At 45.0% G+C, this 19273-nt stretch overlaps 1 protein-coding gene across 2 annotated transcripts in view; it reads right to left on the bottom strand.

The window, feature by feature from the left end:
• RBM19 (RNA binding motif protein 19) overlaps nucleotides 1-19273 on the bottom strand; it is a 1396549-nt gene that overhangs the window by 309068 nt on the left and 1068208 nt on the right. For both annotated transcript variants that reach the window (XM_069619226.1, XM_069619227.1), the window contains exon 23: nucleotides 244-364. In XM_069619226.1, the coding sequence (XP_069475327.1) occupies nucleotides 244-364 (121 nt within the window). The remainder of the gene's footprint in view (nucleotides 1-243; nucleotides 365-19273) is intronic.

Here is a 19273-nt window from a genome sequence, read left to right as displayed (position 1 = left end):
TCTGCCTCTCATTATCTTTCAATATCCTCTTTTTGTTACACTGACTGGGCGTTTTTTCGAGTCCAGCGTCCCTTGAATTCTTCATTCTCATTTGTCATCTCCTCAATAGTCTTTATGCCCAATTATCTACTTTACCACTAACCTAGCTTGAAATTGTATGGCAAGGTGGTGCCCAGTCTCATAAATAAGCATCTGCGCCGCCTCTCTGTTGCCCACTTTCCCCTTTGTCCTTTTCCTGCTTACCGTGGAAATGTTCTGCTGTCTTCCTCCTCAGAGCCTCCACAGTGTCCTCAGCATCAGCCCACTCCAGGACAAGCCGCCTCCCATAGAGATGGGTGCTATGGCACAGGGCGCTGAAGGCTTTCTACAAAGAGGAGAAAATAAGCAACATTTTGCATGGTTGTTTATACATTGTCTGACTCCAGCTTTTCATGACACAAACACCAATGTTAATAAAAATAGACATTTCTAAATCAATATAATTTCCAAACACCATCAATGAGTACTTTCGTCTATTCTTTCTGGGCAAGGCGCCTGTACGCCAAATAGGCTATGGGTACATGATGATCCTGGATTATTGTAACAGCGAGTTCATTTATTTCCGGGTTTTATATGAACCAGTTCCTGAAACTAAATACAGGAGCACAACAGGACAAAATACAAATCCACATATGCAATATGATACCCAAGAAATAATACAGGTACAGTGCATGTGTTCCTCAAAGAAGTCGCTGTGGAAAATGTACTGGATTCAGGCGCTCTAGCACTTCAACAAATCTAAAGGAAGCAAAGCAGCAAAATACAATAATTATAAGAAGAAAAGGTGGTTGTGCCTTAACAAAGGTCAACCATTAATTGCCCTCCATTTTGGCCACATGGGAGGCTCTAGTCAAGCGATGGGTAACTTCGAAAGTATAAGTGTAACACCATCATGTACCCGTTGACTGCAGCGGTAAAACATCTTAGTATGAATTTCCAGATATATGTAGAAGACGCTCAGCCAGCATTACAACAAGGTGGAGGAAAGAGGTCATGGCAACAACCATTTATCACAGCAAATCTTACTTGAAGGCCTCAACAAAGTTGTTATTAAACATATCTTATCAAAGAATGGTTTGCTGGGGAAAATATGAAAAAGGAAAATCAATTCATGTTCCGACACTCAGTTTCCTAGAATAACATCAGTGCTCCAGATAAGATTTTGAGGTGCGAGTATTTTACTCTCTATTTTTAAACTTTGAGAGTAAATGTGATTTTAAGAGAGTAAAAATAACTTTTCTCCTTCGCAAGAGAGTAAAATGTATGCAACATCCAGCCGACGTGTGAAAAAACTGTATGGAAATCATTACTATGCGGCAGCTTTCTGCATTGTGACAGAATGCACCTTTCATTATTTCTGGCCATTTGATCTCTCCTGTATATATTTACATGTTGAAATCATAAAAACCTATCCAACTATATAGTAAAGCATAAATGAATTTGTATTGTGTGTTTTGAGATTCAATAGCAGAATTGTCTTTTGATGTTTAATGAAAGTCCTAATTTCCTGGAGCTACCCAATGGTATGCCAATGTTATGATAAAACAGTGCAGGGCGGCAAGGACTCCATGCTAAATTCTATATCTAATTTAGTGGTAATGTGGTTTATATAGCTCTTTTGGCAAAGCGCTGTACATAGAACATATTTATCACAATTACCACCAAACCAAAGTCGGTACTCCTTTATCGACCTCAAAAGAATGAAAAGCTGAGTTGGACTTGCCGGGATTTGAACCCGCAACCCACAGATCACGCAGAGATTGCAGCAAAGAGTTCTCAACCAGCTGAGCTAGCTTATTGGTCAACATCCTTCAGAGGTTGGTTAACTGAGTATCGACTGAAGTATAAGGATCAGAGTACCTAAATATATGACAAACCATTTATGAAGTGCTACATAAAGTTAAATACTTATCTGGATTATCACAGGGACAGGTTTTGCTGAGTTTCTTTTTCAATTACCAATGTAACTTTCATTTGTTTGTTTTTAAACAGAGCTTGCACTTTGAAAGCCAGGGTTTTGATGTTTTATTTGTAGTCTTGAAGATTTGAGAGGCTAGAACACCTGTGATCAGTGTAATACCAATTACTCACCCTTCAGCAAAGACTCTGCTGCCACTGACCATTTATAGTAATGTACCCCATTGACTGAAAGATTGAATGGATGTAAACTAGACTGTGCATAGTCATCATTTTACACACTGTTTTTATAATTAGACTGTAAATTAAATCAGAAGTGTAAACATGCCTCTGCCTGATTAGGCACACAGCACCAGAATTCTGAAAATTGTCCAATATTGGTTTGCTTTCACTGGAAAAAAAGTGTTAAAAAATATTCTCAATTGCAATTTAGTTTTCCATCTTATTAATTATACAATCCTAAAATTCTAGGAAAACATGCAGAATGCTCCTGAAGCTGAATGGAAGAAACCATTCCTTTTATCAGTGTGCAGTTTATTTTTTTGAAAGGCTTCAGAGAAATACATTCTGTTTCAGAGGTGGCTTGCAATTACATCCATGTAGATGAAAATCCACAAGAAGCCTTCTGGTTTCTGTCAAGTAACCTGACCTTTGCACTGCCCTCTGCTCTAAACCTGTGTGTAAATGTACCCAGGAAATAATAAAGCTGGCATATTTACAAGATTTTCATGCATAAAAAGGCCTGGTACTCGCCTTATCTGGAGCTCTGAGTAACATGCAACTTTAGGATGGGTGATGTGTTTCACCCACTTTCGCTTCTCTCAGGAATGTTTGATGCAAAACATGTGAAACATTTAATTCAGAGCTCTAAAGTTATCTGTGCATAAGAAATCATTACATTTTCCCCAGATTTTGTCATAAAAGGTCAGTTTGTTTTTCAATTTATAAATCATCTTTTCTACCTTTGAAAATCTGTGCATCTCTTCAACCCACTCGTCAAATGAAGGAGCCATCTTAGATTTCCATCCTCGAAGAACCAGGCGCTTGCCCACAATTGAGCACCTGAAAAGCCACTTTTTATGAGCAGAGCTGAGTTCAATTAACTCAGTCATCTCCAAGTATCATTGTTTTGAAATTTACACCTGTAATTTTAACACAGGCCTCACATACCTCTGCCCAAAAACCACAGACTTGTACACAACTCCACAACATGTGTTCCAAGGAGCCAGTATCTTGTACACAGCCCCAACACTCATCACAATCTGAAAGTCCTCTTTTTTTTCTCACTATTTCTGGACACCAGTAAACTCAGTTCAGTATTTTAATTTGTCGAGATCTCTCTCCCAAATTCACCAAGCATAAAGCTACATGTCCGCATATATTATGCCAATTCTCAGGAGAAATATCAAAATCAATCCTCCTACTCCATTCATCCCGTAGCTTGTCATTGCTTTGAAATTTTGTCACAAGCAGTTTATATATTCTTCTAGCCAGACCACCCTCACACTCACACTCATTAGGTTTAGCAAGAAAGATGTCCAACTCCAGAGTATTAGTCCAATCAACATCACCAACTGACTTCCTTAAACGCCTACAGGCAGAAGCCGACAAGCTCTCAAAGTCCCACTTTTCCTTCAACTCATTCGCTATCAGCCATTGACCATCCTTACCAAGATCACTAATCTTTCTGATACCGCAAAGAAACCAATCAGGCCAAAAAGGTGATTTGGCGCTGTCTCTAATCTTCGGGTTCAGTCAAATTGAAGCCTGTTGACACTTAAAAGCATCTTTACCGAACTGATCTAACAACTCACACCATATAGTGCACAAAGATCCCGTCACAACTGATCTACAACCACGATCTTTCGTATTTGTAGTTAGCAAAGCCTCCGGACCAAGTGGGCATAAGGCATTAGATTCTGCAACCGCCCAATGGTCAGGAACCTCACTCAGAAATGGAATGAACGTATGTGATGAAAAGGCCAAAATTGCTACGCTCACCTGGTATCCACAGGGACGCCGCCCAGCCGGGTTACTCGCTGGTATGCTTCTCAGGTTTGCCCTGATGTGGTCTGCGGGGAAGGTTCTGCCTGAAAATACAGGACGACTGTGGTCAAGACTGACCGACTGGGGTAAGTATCCTCCCTCCACCCCTGTATGATTTCAGTCCCTCTGGCGCCCTCTCCTCAGCTTGTGATAGAGTTAGGCGTGCTCTCCATCCTGCCTTCTTTGCAGGGGGCGTTCTTTTTCATGGGCGTGTGCAGTCCAGTTACTTCACGGACGCCGGCCCGTTTGATATTGTTCAGGTAGGTCTTATTGCTGTTCTTTAGTTTTGTTGCTATCCTGCATGCCTTTCTTTGTTTAAAATGTCTCTTTTTTCTCCCTTAGGTATGCGGAGCTTCAACGCGGCAAACTGGCTTGGTTGAGCCCCGCTGGTAAATGATGGCGCATTAAGAGCGCTATGATGCGGTAAGTAAGCGCTATGCGCAGCGCTGCGAAGTCTTGCCTTTGCTAACCTATGTTTTCCTTCCTTGTAGGTTGCGTTGTTTTTCAGCGCGAGTGGAATGTCCGGAGTGGTACCAGCCGAGAGGCGACCAGCCAGGTAAGCCTTTTGAGCAGTTCGTAATTTGCAAATGGCTCTACTGCTTTCTTTAATGTTGCCTCCATCTTCCTCTTTCAGGTCGTTCTGTCCGGGAGGCGTGCAGATTCGAGGAAGCTGTTCTGAGTAGCTGCGAGTGGCTAAAGATGAAGACTGCAGGTAAGATGCTGCTGCTAATGATGTTCCTTTTTTCTCTTTGCAGGTTCTGCTTCTCCGAGGTTCGAGGGAATAGCCGGACACGGTGAGCGTCACGTTGCAAGCTGCAAAGTAACGCAAAGCATGTTGTCTTGCTCGGGTGTGGTTTAATTAGCCTCAACAAAATCGTCCAGGTAAAGTAGTCCCTAGGCTACCACACCCAAAACACTAGACCGCATAGCTTGGTTCCTTGGAACCAAGCTATGTGGATGCCTCCATGTTGAATGACAAAACATTAATTAGGTCCTAAGCACATGTTTTTCATGGTGTATGAGCCTGGCGCCATAGGTGCCAGGAGTGGCCCCAAGAGGGTTTTGGAAGAGGATGCCAGGCTCTAGAGGCCCGAGTCCTGACTCCACTTGACCAATGGGTTTGCCAGAGGGGGTTTTGGGCGAGGGTCGTGACAAAAATATATGCTTTAAAATTTGGAACCCCAGTCCGCCTTGATCAACGAGGAGCTGTAATTTTCAAATTTTAAGCCTCAGAGGTTTCCTGTCCCATATAAATTCCTGTATCATGCGGCCCAAATCTCTCCAGTATTGATTTTTAATTTTCAAAGGTAGCATACCAGTTATATAATTAACTTTGGGAGCCAAATTGACCTTGCCCCAGAGCGATAGGTTAAGGAGCGACCACATTTCTATATCCATTTTGCAGTCTTTACTGATATCGCACATGTTTTCCTCAACCATACTAGATACAGATGACGTCAACCAGATGCCCAAATAGCGCAGTCTCACATCACACCATCTAAAACCCAATTCAGTGACTAGAGTTTTATCACATCTATGAGTAAGTGGTAAGACCTCCGATTTTAGCCAATTAACTTAATAACCCGAAGTTTTGTGAAAATTAGACAGAATCTGCATCAAGCATGGGAGAGAAACATTCAAATTTTGGAGAACAAACAAAAGATGATCAGCATAAAACCAGATTTTCTGCATAACTCCAACAGCTGACACCAATCAACCCAGGATCAATTTTGAGAGCATTAGCCAATGGCTCAATTGCTAGTATAAATAAAAGCGGTGAAAAAGGGCACCCCTGTCAGGTGCCACCCTCCAGACAAAAGGGTTCTGACTTAACACCATTCGTTTTAACATTTGCCGTTGGATTGGCATACAACAGCTCAACCCATGAGATGAACTCATTACCAAGATTCATCTCCCTCAAAACTGTGTACAGGTAAACCCAGTTCACTCTATCGAACGCCTTTTATTTTTTTCATTTTGGGGGGGAGAGGTGGATTTGCTGCTGTATTATATGTTTTTTCTGTTTCCTCCTTTCTTGTACATTGTCTCTTAATTTGATACTGTTTTCTTGTTATGTATATAAATAATAATTTAAAAAAAGATATCCGTGCATAAGAAGCCGTCCAGTCCTATTCTTCCCCTTCGGATTCTGGTACTTGTCGGTTTTCATTCCCATTTTAAAGATGTTAAAACTACAATTCCCAGAATTCCACGAAAACTCCCAAAAATTAATAGCCTTCTCACGCATGGCCACAGGAAACTTGAGAGCTCTGGAACAGCGCCCATGAAATGGTGATCTTAGTTGTGTGCCGACAGCCCAATGACTTGTAGTATGATAGGTTTTCCAAGTCTGTAGGGCTGAGGTTTTGCTCGGTCCTGTTCTTTAAAGGCCATCCACGAGTGCCTATTCAACAAACACGGAGGGACATTAAAGGTGGCTTATTGATTGGCTGTAAATGACCAGAGAGCTCTCGCATTACACCTGGTCAAGACTTTCATTCCATTCTGTGCGTTAGACACAGAGCCTCAAATTGATGCATCTATGGACTTCTACGCCGGGGCTGTCCAACTCTAGACGTCTAAGGCCGGAATCCTGACATGTTTTCAGGATATTCATCATTAATATTCACGTTTAGTACCATGGTATGAAAATGTATCTCATGAATATTAATTACGGGTAGCAGGAACATCCAACATGTTTCTGGCCCTCGGGGCCAACCCTGTTCTACGCAGTGACTGCGTGATTTAAGACCCAGAACCAGAGCTAGCTTCCATTTAATGGATTATATGTGAAGTATGTGTATTAATATGCGGAAAAGACCCCCCAGGATCCACTAGTTCAACCTTGCTAGAACGAGAGCATGTGCCAGGCTCCTCCTGCGTTTTACAGAGTCACAGTTTTCAGGTAATAATGGAATTTACATGCAATTTGCAGGCATTTACTAGATGAGACTATGTGATGGAGTCACATTGAATGGCTAGCCTAAACCATTACAAACAGCTGAATGCCCTGAGCGGGTGAAACAATACACTAGGGAAGTCACCCATAGAAATAGGGCCAATTAAATCAAGACACGAGGGACGGATGAAGTTCAGGAAGGGCCAAAGAGATGACTTATTAGTTAACTAGATGGATCAGCAGGACTATAAAAGAGATCAGCGATTTTAATTGTTTATTTTTAAAGCGCTTATACACAAGTGAAGTGCTTCAAAGTGCATCAAGGCAGAAAGGGAACAAGGGAATACAGTCGAAATTCAAAGGGCTTGAAGTTTTCAAACGACCTAACAAAAATAACTAGCATACTAGGCCTGAGGCATTTCTACTAGTGCAAGTGCATGACAGGAAAGAATGAGAGAAGGGGGGGAGAAGGAAAAGAGCATACAATCAATAAACTACTGTACTATGCCTAATGACTTTTCAGATAGTGCAAGTGCATGACAGAGTGGGGAGAGAGAAGGGGGGGGCATATAGAAAAATAAACTGCTCTACTAGGCATGGCGACATTTGATTGATTAGTGGGTGGTCACCACTAATGTGCCTATGCCCAAGTGTTTCAGGCACAACCAAGCTAGGGATGGGAGACAGAGGGAGAACAGGACAAACCATCTTTCTAGGTCTAGTACATTTAAGATTATGCAAGTGCGCAGAAAGGAAGTGTGAGGGAGGGGCAGGGGTCAAGTGTGCCCAGTCCAGCAGGGGCCTGGGTTAAGTGCAGAGAGGTTGCCCCTCTCAAGGAAAGCATTCCGAGTGCAGTAGTGCCAAGTAGAGTGCAGAGGCCCAGAGGCAAGTGCAGGACTGGCGAGGGAGCATGGGACCTGTGAGGCTCTGGAGGTGCACCAGGCAACTAGTCAGCGAAACTGAGCAAGTTGGGGAGGAGAAAGGAGGAAGGGAGCAGTTGAGAAGAGAAAGGAGGTTAGCAAGGGAGTGGGAGCGATAAAGAGGAAGAGAAGAGGAAGGTCTTGAGGAGTTTCTGGAAATTAAGGAGCTCCAGCACAAGACGGAGAGACACAGGGAGGCTGTTCCAGAGGGAGGCACTTGTCGAGGATAAAGATCTACCCCCAAATCTCTGTCTGGAAAAGTGTCATCAACTGCAGAGAGTTGCAGTAAGGCCGAGCACAGGGCTCTAGAAGGAGAGTATTTAGGAAGAGAGCATTGTAGATAGTGTGGGCACCGGCCCCAGAAAGTCTTGTGGACTATGCAGAGGGACTTAAGCTTGATCCTTGCAACCACGGGGAGCCAGTGTAGGGTTTTCAGCGCCGGAGAGATGCTGCCCCTGGGCTTGAGGCCAAGGATAAGTCTTGCGGTTCTGTTCTGGATAAGTTGAAGAGGTCGGAGAGTAGAATTAGGAAGATTGAGAAAGACTGTTGCAGTAGTCCAGTCTGGAGAGAACCCGGGCTCTGGAGACAGTGAGCCTCTGGGGGAAAGCGAGAAAAGGTAGAATACCTCTGAGGAGGTGTAGCTGGTAGTGAGACTTTTTGGAGATGCCCGAGATGTGAGAAGAAGGGGAGTAGAGTCGAAGATGATCCCCAGATTTTTTGCCTCACTGGTGGGCGAGGGAGCATGAGCATGGGAGGCCGGCCACAGTGAAAGTGGGAAAGTGCGAGCAGGGGTCCCAATGAGGACGATCTCTGTCTTACTGGCATTATGGCAGAGATCATTAGCAACACACCAGGACTGGATTACGGACAGTCAGGAATGAGCGAGGAAGAGGCCGAGGGTAGGCTGAAAGAGAGCTTTGTGTCATCCGCATAACACTGAAAGTTGGAGGTGATGGCAGATATCTTTTGGGCCAAAGGGGCTTGGTAGAAATTGAAAAACCAGGGGGCTGTAGGATTGTTTAGCGTGTTTTGGGAGCACAGAGCACAGCACCACTGCACAGGATCAATGTATAGCATGGTTTTTGAGGTGCAACGTCACTGCATGGGTTTGGTGCATTGCTATAAGGTGGTACAGCGAGGCATGTGTTGCCAGTGCAACCTATGGACATGTAAATGAAAACAGGCTATGCAGTCAAAAACGATTTCTACATATAAAATGCAAATAATTTTTTCACAGTTAAAAAGCATATATTTTTACCTGAAATTCCTCTGTTGCAGGAGACACATTTGAGGATTAATGAACTAACCTCGTTAACAAAAAACTAACATGCTAACTCATTAATAAAATAATGTGTTCTCCAGTGCAAAATGAATGGAAAATGACAGGCTCTGAAAGTCATTTTAAACGCGCATCCAGATTTTTTTTTTCTTTGCTTCTATCTGCGCTCTGTCCACAGTATTTGCAGGAAGCAAAGACTCGAATAAGCAGGAAATCAGTTTGGTTACAGTTGCAACTGTATAGGCCAACCCATTGTTAGAGAGAAGGAGGGTAGGACATGGTAGAATTTCATTGGTTGAGCTCGTTTGGCAGGCTGTAACAGAGCTTTGCTAATGAATCTCGGGCAAAAAGAGAGGAAGAATACATTTTAGACAGCTCGGAGAAAGACCTGACCGGTAGCTGTGGAGTTCCTGATTGAAAAAGCAGATCCCAGCTGCACTGCTGCAGAGACTGGGGATCCCAGACAATAATCCCCGGTTTGAGTAACGGCTGATGCCTGTTCTCACTGGGGGTTCTTGAAGAGGGAATTGCCACATCCAGAAGGCGACCAGCCGAAGAATCTCACATGCTGAACAGATTAGGTAATTATATATTGCAGAGTGTGGGGGCAGTGTGCATGTGTGCGAAACTATTCAGTCAGAGGAGAAATGGGAATTCCAGTGTTATCAACATGTTTAATGTTGCAAATTAGACTGTTCCCGCTGCTCACAGATAATGTTGTTACTGTACTATTTCCATTTATTTCTGTAAAAAGAGTGAGATCGTGTTTAAATGCAACTTTTATAATACACAAAAATATCTGAAAGCAGACAGGTAGTGTGTTTTATTTTCGCTTTCGTTTATGCATTACCATGCTGATGATGTGGGGAGATGTTTAGACAGTGCAATTGTCATTTTTAAGGTAGCTAAAAATAAGACTTGGCTGCAGCTGTGTGCACGATTTCATTCAGTATGAGCACTTTTAAATAACTGTGTGTATTATAGCCTGCTGGAGGTACATGAGTCAGCAGAAAGAGAGGCCCTGGACATAGTTCACCGATGTAGATAAGTTGGTGATAGATACCGCATGTTAGCTCGCTGCCGCAGATAAGACAGCGAGGACAGCCCATGGTGGCACACTAAAAATGAAAATGTGGTATTTCTGAAATGTAGGCCTGAGGTCTCTCTAGTGATCACACGGAAAAACTAAGCAAAAATAAGGGGTTCTGGATATTGGGGCCATATATAAAACACAGGAATTATGCTCACCAGAAATACCACCAATAACGCATACCAACATATTGTATACCACTAAATGTATCAGTGTGCTGAAATAATGTATGTATACTGTAGTACTATATACCAAATCTAACCTGAATGCAAATAGTGATTATTACTGAATTATTTTCATTCTGGCGGTAAGAAAATACCGCTAGGCCCCAAATCTATACAAAATACCCAACAGGGCTAGATTAGATCCCTGGGAGACACCACAAGTAGCGAGCGTGATAGCGGAGAGAAAGGACCCAAGTTCCACCTGGGAAGGGCGGTCAGAGAGAAAGGATGCTAGCCACAACAGTGCCTGATCTGTGATGCCCAGGGTATCACGGAGACAAGAGATCAGGATGTTGTGTTTTACCATATCTAAAGCAGAGGAGAGGTCAAGAAGAATGAGGACAGAGGGAGAGTTAAGTTTGGAGAGCAGGTATTCATGGGTGTTCAGAAGAGCAGTTTCCATGCCTCTGGATACTCTAAAGCCAGACTGATGGCCATGGAGACGACCAACAAATTCAGTGTGGAGTGTAAGCTGAGAGATAGCCAACTTCTCCAAGAGTTTGCCCAAGAAAGGAGTGATAGAGATCGGGCGATAGTTTGCGGGAATAGAAGGGTCGACAGAGGGTTTTTTGAGCAGAGGGTGCACAAGAGAATGCTTGAGAGAAGTTGGGAAAACCCCAGTGGCGAAGGAGAGGTTGCAGAGGTCTGCCAAGAATGGAGCTAGAGAGTCAATGTTGCCCTTGATAGTTTTGGAGGGGCAAAGGTCAACCTGTTTGGAAAAGGCTTTCATAGACCAGATTTGTCAAGGAACCTCCTCAGGTGCGACAGTGTAGAGGGAGGAGAGAAGAGGGGGAGTGGTGTGGGCGGCTGAGGGGGACTCAAGAGATGATGTTGTACAAGTGGGTGAGGAGGAGAGAGAGGACAGGATGTCCTGTGTTTTGGCGGTGAAGTGTGCAGCTAGGGCCCTGCAAAGGGCCTGGGTGGCTGCAATAGAGGATGAGGCTTCATTAGGGTTGGCCAGTTACCTGCAGACCCTGAAAAGTGATGGGAAGTCAGTGGCACAGACCAGGCTAACAACCTGAAGGCATCAGGGAGAGAGAAGTATTCAGATGGGGAGGGCCAGGGCCCTACAGAGAAAGCTGAAAGCTTGCCGAGAGCTATATCTTAGGCACTGGCAAAGACCATATCTAGAGGATTTACTATGTTCCAACCCCTGGCAGGAGACAAAGATGGAGGGCGACCCATGGATGGTGGGTTAAAATGGCACAGCCTGACAATTTGCCCAGGAAGGCAACCCGGTGCTGGATGGTGAGAATATCGAAGACTAAACTGTACCCTAAATCAAAGGGAGAGAAACACTTGCTGTTGGGTGCAATCGAGCTGGGAGGTTTACATCGCTGGGACTGAGTTTTGCACCAGGAAGGACTGTGTATTAGATTCGGAAATCCTGAAAAGACTTGTGGTCTCTTAGATTTGGCCCCTGCACTATAGCCTCCCTCTCGTCAAGGGAGGAGTCAGAAGTGGTAAAGGTGGGCTTGTTACTAACCTTACCAATGTTGGAGTTGAATCTTCTTGTGGAATCGACCTGGGAGACTGAGGCCGGTGTCACCATTTCCAAAAAGTACAGTGGGCCTGGGAGGAGAATGACTCACTTCTGGATCGGGTTTGCTGATGAATCGTCTTTTACTTCTATTTCCTCTTTCCCACTGCTTTGATCTGGAATGGCGCTCTGGACCAGAGAGCTTGGCACGGCTTTCGTTGGAGTGGACTTTGTTGGAGCAGATTTCTCCTGAGTCATTTTGCTGAGAGCCAGGAAAGCCTTGGCCACATGTTCCTGTTCAGCCTTTAGGTGCATTGACTGACAGGAACCACGATCTTTAGGAATGTGCTCCTGTGCTAAGGACATCACATTTGCAAGAGGCATGACTGTCGGTGCAGAGCTGTGAAAATGTTTCGGACAGGTCTCTGGTGGGATGACATTTCAAAGATGATGAATTCGTGGGAGGAATGCATTCCTTAGAAGTGTCATTTATTACAAAAACTCCTTAGGTTATAATATATTGTAGAGGAGCACCTGCATGCCTCTGCAGGAAATCACACTCCCCCTGCCTCCTATATGTTGGAAGTCGGAGACTGCGCCATGTTTGATAGCAGCAGTTGTGCCAATTCCACAGCGAGTGTTTGAGAAACGGTATCCTCTGAGAAAACCCTATTGAAATTATCCAAGAAGAGACGACAATCTGAGGGAGGAACGCCGTGAAGGAAAATGAAAAAGAGTGAAAGAGAAGCTAGTGACATCACAAGATATGAGCGTGACGCACTGAGAATACCGACTGAAGAGAATGTATGGACTTTACAGAAACTGATGACGAAGTTAAGAATCGAGTAAATGTTCATATGCAGAAAAGTGCTATAGAATTGCAACCGTTCAATGATTGTACAGACACAGAAACGCAAGTGATCATAGAAGCTGGTTATATGTAGTGAATAGACTGCAGGTGAAGCCACCATTGTATAGAAGCTGGACATCGGTGTCATGAATTTTAGTACGCTGAAACCCATGAAGAGGAAAGGCTGAGAATTGTGTTGCAGCAAGAATAAACTGAGATCATGGAAGAGCCTGCCGGGGCTGTCGAGCCTGGCATCAAAACAGAAGTATCCAAGTTCGGTTATCTATTCTTGAAAGCAATAAATGTTAGAAAGATGAATCATCCCTTATCGAGGGGCAAATAAAGAACACCAAGAGTGCTAAGTTTTATCCATTTAAGACATTTAAATGCTGCAGAATAGACCAGAATCATGGTTTCTTGTCGCGTGAGCTGAGGATGGAAATAGAGTTGAGCTTGCGAGTGCTAGAACAATGATAGCGAAAGCCTGTACTCCCATATATTCCAACAGACAAGGATACTTTGCAAGGCCAAGTTCAAAGACAATATGCATGGAAGAAGGCATGAGATGTTGGGCTAATTGGGTGGGGAGGTAAAGTCAACTCCACCTCCTGGCACCTGGGTATGAGCTTACGTGCTGCTAAGTGAACCGAATGTTCCAGACATGGCATGAGCATGCCAACCAATCTTAGAGGGCTGTATAACGAAGGGCTTTATAGTTTGAGAGCCAATGATGTACCATGTACTTAACAGTGTTGAAAATGACATGTTTTAGAGGTAGGCACAAGTTGTCCACCTGCCAGTAAACAGCCAATCACAATACCAGTTCTTATAGAAAGTATACTTAGATGTTCCCCTTGAACCTATAACAATCACTCATAGGTTTTTCTTATTTGCCACGTAGTATGACATCACTGCTGATGTATTTTTTGCATATGAGGAGGTTTTTATGGGAAATTTGTCGAGATCTGAGCAAACGTCGGTTGATGTCCATTGTAACCTCCATGTTTTAGATAAATGTTAATAAAACAGCAACCTTTCCCATCTTCCTGAGTTGGTTCGATTATTTGGACTCAGAGTTATTCTGTCAACCTCATCCATTGCATGCACAATACTAAAGAACCATAAGTTCAATATTATAAGTAATAAAACGATCATTGGAAATGTGTTTTAGTAAAAACACACAATGTGGATTCTGTTTTGTCAACGTTTTACAATAAATACAAAATAAGAGGGCAGAATGAAGACCCTATCCAATATGATACACTCCACTTCAGCAACTAATGTATCCTCCCGTTCTATCCTCCCGTTCTATCCTTTCCCCTGAAACATTGTCTTTCGCTGCCCATTGTGCCAACCTGCCAACAACCCTCCCCAATGGTGGCAATGGACAACTAACTGGGTGGGTGCGTTTGGATCTGTAGTGTGCCACAAGGCCTGTTCCTGTGCCCTATAAATAGTAAAGCATTAAAGGGCGTCAGGAATGCATCTGTGAGAGGGAATTAATAAAGTGATATATGCTTATACAGCTACTGAATTAATTCTTAAGCAAGCTGTACTGAAGCAACCTATTTGCAATAATGTTAACAGAGCCTATGTAAGAAACGGACTCAGCAAATCTGTGGGTGAGGAGGTTTCAACCCACATTGAGCCACGCACCCCCCTTTCTTGGACACTGAAGACAATAGTGTTACATAGAAAGGATTGTAGAAGGAGATTCCAAAAGAGAAGAGTGGCTTGTTGGAACAGATCGCCTTACCTCTTGCTTTCCAAGGACACTTCTGGTGGATGACCACTCTCAACCCCTTCCAACATGCTCCTGAAAATGCATCCACTCAGCCCTGTCCCTTTCCAAAGGCAAAGAGGGAAAACACATGGGTTTTAAACCCACCTAGGCAAACCGCATGACCAAACTTTCCGGTCATGGATGGGTGTAAAGGAAGCCCAGATTCAAGGAAACTGGACAATGATTTGTAGCTAGGTCACATCTACCACAGGGACTGAAGCCAACCTTTCCCAGGTGGCCAACACATGGGCAGCAACTGCAGAGTGCAATAGAGCAGGATCTACCATGGAGAACCCGCGTCCATAACATAAGTCATATCATATTGGAACTAAGGCTTAGTGGGGGCAGACAAGCACAGTGTCCCCATCACTTTGGCAATCGCCTTTGGAAAAGAGTTGCGAGGCCTGCCCGGCACTGGAAGGATATCAAGCTCCAGAGAATTGTCTAACCCACTGGCCTCCTGCAGATCTGTGGTCAAATGCATGAGGGCACCCCCCTCACCGTAGAACTCCTCAGGGAAGTCCCCTATCTCACCAGAATCACATGGTTTAAATCCAAAGGGGATGTTGTCCCCTTCCCCATCAAAAATTATGTCATTTTTAAAAAGAACTTTCCCTTTGAAAGGAAAGAATATTACAGAGAAATTACTTACCTCTCAGTAATGTCCTTTATGACAGATGTTACTCCCGCATATTGCTCATCTATGATGTGCTACCGCACAGACCAACTGATTTTCTAAAAAATGTCTGCCACCAGGGGGTGCCGCTCCGGCTTTGCCCGACACCCGACTCACCCTGAGTCAGACAAGATGTTGGGGCAAGTACATATCAAGGCATTGCACTCTGTGCCTTCAGTTCCACCCTTTTTCCCTAACACTCCGATGCTGATGGACCACAGAACCCATGGTGAACTAGGAATCCATCATAAGGGGCAGGTTGGGAAAGCGGTGAGAAATCGGTGGGAGAAACATCCATCAGAAAGAACGATACAGAGAAAGTAGTAATTTGTTCTTCTATTGGATTCCTTCCTCCCACAGATTCCTCATCTATGGATAAACTCTCAGAGCATCACATAGATCTGGAGGAGAGAGGAGAGCAAATGACACTACCTAGACCAAAAAACTCTAGAGGACCGCCCTGCCAAAGCGGGCATTCCACCCGCCCCTAAAAGGAATCCAAGCCAGAATGCTTAACAAATGTGTGCAGAGAAGCCCATGTTGCTGCCTGGCAGATGCCCAGGAGAGACCATGCCATCTGCAGGGGTGGCAGCCTCTCCTCTGGTTGAATGAGCTTCGAGACCATCAGGCATATCCATTCCCACCACAACATAGGATTCCGAGATACAGAGGATGATCCACATCAACAGTGTCTGTTTAGTCACACCACTGCCAGCACTTGCTAGCTGGGAGCCTGCAGCAGATTTATCCGAAGGAACCGTTCCTCTGGTCTTGGAAGGATGGGGTGTAGGAAAAAACATAGGAAAATTGATATTTTGAGAGAGATGGAAATCCGAGACCACTTTTGGAAGAAAGGGGGGTCTCACTCTCAACGTCACCTTCTCTTTGGAGGTAATCAAATAAGGAAGCTTAATGCCTGGAACTCACTCACCCATGTAGCAGAAGTGATTGTGACCAGGAAAATCACCTAAATGGTGAGCAATCTAATAGAACAAGAATGGAGGGGCTCAAATGGCACTCCAAATTCCAACCCATGCCGAAACTAGTGTGGAGGAAACTGGTTACACAAACCCCACAAGAAATGCATAACCGTGGGGCTTTTGAAGAACAAGCACTGTTCCAGTGACCACTTAAAAACCAGAATAGCAGCAAGGTGCAGTGCCTATCCGCCGGCCTGACTGGGCCAAAGACATAAAAAACTACAAAACAGCGGATAAAGGACAGGTTAAAGGGTCCAGATCTCTCTCCGGCACCAAGTGAAAATGTACGCCATCTGCAGGCATAAATATACATCGTCGTGGGTCTCTGAGCTAATATGAGTATATCTAGAACTTCATCCGACGAAATCCAAACCTTGGATCTCTGCCTCTCAGTAGCCAAGATCGAGGCTGCTGAGGTTCGGATGGCGGTCCTGTCCCTCCGACTAGGAGAGCAGATCCAATTCTCCACGGAAGGCGCGGGGGGCGGGTAGAGGGAAGAGGGCTGGGGGAGATGGGCATGTCGGGCAACTTGGGGTACTATAATCCTCGGGCCCAGTCTGGAGTGCTCAGAATCATGTGGACACAAAGAGATGCAGCCTCATGAGAACCAGCGGAATGGCAAGGATCGGCGGGAAGGCATAAAGTGGGTTAAACGTCCACTCAAGAGCTCCCTGGAAAGGAAATTCCCTGGAGCAGAACAACTCTGAAGGTAAGAGATCCACTTGAGGAATTCACCAGCAGGACAAAACCTCCTTTAGAATGTGCCAACAAAGCTCCCACTCGTGGGATGCCGGTTGTTTGATCAATGCATCAGTCTTGACGTTCCCTCTTTTGGCAAGATGGGCAGCCGCCAGAGAGACGCTGTTGTCCAGAGCCCAGAAACACAGTTGCACTGCCTCTCTTCATAGCAGCACAGTCCCCAAACCACCTCATTTGTTGAGGTAGGGCATGACTACTGTGCCCTCCATTAGTATTAACATAGTCTGCCACTTACACAGTGGGTGGAAGTTAACCAAGGGCAGTCTGATTGTTCTCGCTAGTAGCAAGTTGATGTGCTCCCTAGATTCGGAGGAAGACCATAGTCTACTCACCTTCAAATATGACAGGTGAGCACCCCACCCCGTCAGAGATGCATCAGTGACCACCATCACCTGTGGCCCGGGACAAAGCAACGCACCTTTTAGTAGGTTGTCTCTCAGGGACCACAACGCACGGTCTTGAGCAACCCGGCTCAACACCTTTAGGAGATCTAACATGTGAGCCTGAAATTGAGACAAATGGCAAAGGAGGAGCCACCAAAGCGACCTCATGCACAGCCGAGCTTACAAAACCACTGAAATATAGGAGGCCATGAGATCCACCAGGTGCAAAAAGACAGAGGCACGGGCTTGTCACTGGGATTGGAGGACATGGAACATCTGATGGTCACTCTGTTCTTGGGAGGGTATGCCCTGCCCAGGAGAGTGTCTGAGATAGTGAAATATGGGACATTTTGAAATTCAGGGAAAAGTCCAAGCTGTGCAACAAGCTGCACTTGTGGAATAGGTTTTCCGACATCTGGTCTGGTGAGTGACCTTGGACGAGCCAATCATCCAGGTAGGGAAAGGCATGGACGTCCTCCCTCCTGAAGCGAGTTGCTACAACTACCAGCACGTTTGTGAAAACCCTCAGTGCCAAAGAAAGACCAAAAAGCAGGACTATGAACTGGTAGTGAGGTTGGCCCACAACGAACCTCAGATACTTCCAGTGCTTTCGATGAACGGACACAAGGACATAGGCATCCTCAAGGTCCAGTGACACTAACTGGTCTTGCAGAGTAAGGGCTTGGAGGATCTGGGCTAGAGTTACCATCCAGAATTTGTCCTTTCGCAGGTATACATTCAGAAGTCTCAGATCCATAATTGGATGCAAGCTACTGCCTTTCTTCGATCAGAAAATCTGTTTTGTAAAGCGAGGACGCCAGAGGCAAACACCATCTTTCCCACTAAATGTAGTCTCTTACTCTTTCTATCAAGATGAAGAGAAGGAAAGGTGGATGTCTTCAAATTAGCCGTTACAGCCTGAACCTCTAAGCTCTCAGGAGGGGTGGGTGAATACAAAGTCTGGATCCAAAGGAGCTGGACAATGTTTTCTTGCCATCGCCCTGTCAACAGCAGGTGTAGAGGCAACCCTTCACCACACCTCTAACACCGGAGCTGCCACAGCTATGTTAAACAGCAGTAAGGTTTTCTTTTTGGGTGTTTCGTCCAGAATGTCCATAAACTGAAACTGGACTTTGGGTATGGACGGGACAGACAAACCTAGGGTACCAGCAAGGTATGCCTCAGGTTTACCCGGAGTTGGAAGACTATCTAACTCAGGGGAGGTGTTAAGACTACTGACCTCCTGAAGGCCCAAGGCCAGTACATGAATGATATACCTTCCCTGTAAAATTCATCAGAAAAGCCCCTCTCTCCTCTCTGGAGCCCATGGGTTCCATCACAAAGGGTAGGTAATCGCCCCTCCCCGCCATATATTTGGCACATTTGTTGACATGCCTCATCATTAAAGAGACACACTCCTTAGGGTCTCTACTGTCCTTAACGTCCATCTTCGCAGACAACATCGAAGATGAGGGTGGGACTAGCACTGAGGCGACTGTCATGGCCACAGGCCCCAGAACACAAAAACCACACCATCTAGTGATGGGGGCAATGGGTCACTTGACTCACTTATGTCCCTTTGGAACCCATAAACACAGGGGCCCTGGCTGGACTCAGGCGCCAGTCTCATATAGAGATGTGAGAAGGAAAACTTTATTTCAGTGCAGAAGTGCTTTTACTTTATTTCAGTGCAGGAGTGCTTTTATTTTACAAGAACTTTCCAGAAGCTGAAAGCCTTTATTCCAGTGAACATCCTCATGTGCTGACTCATAGGGTGTGGCAGGCAGGCTGAACCTGGTGGGCGTGGCTTCAGAAGCTCAGCTATGTAAGCTGCTCCATCCTTAAGGCTGGTGCTTCGCGTTACTGTGCACTCACGTGCAACGTGACCCCCACCGCCGCTTGGACCAGTTACTTACCTTTGAAAGCAGGCATTCTCCTGCATACTCAT

The sequence above is a fragment of the Ambystoma mexicanum genome, chromosome 10 (genome assembly GCF_040938575.1).
Source record: "Ambystoma mexicanum isolate Mex_15411 chromosome 10, UKY_AmexF1_1, whole genome shotgun sequence".
NCBI classification, from domain to species: domain Eukaryota; kingdom Metazoa; phylum Chordata; class Amphibia; order Caudata; family Ambystomatidae; genus Ambystoma; species Ambystoma mexicanum.
This window is presented reverse-complemented; position numbering and strand designations above follow the sequence as displayed.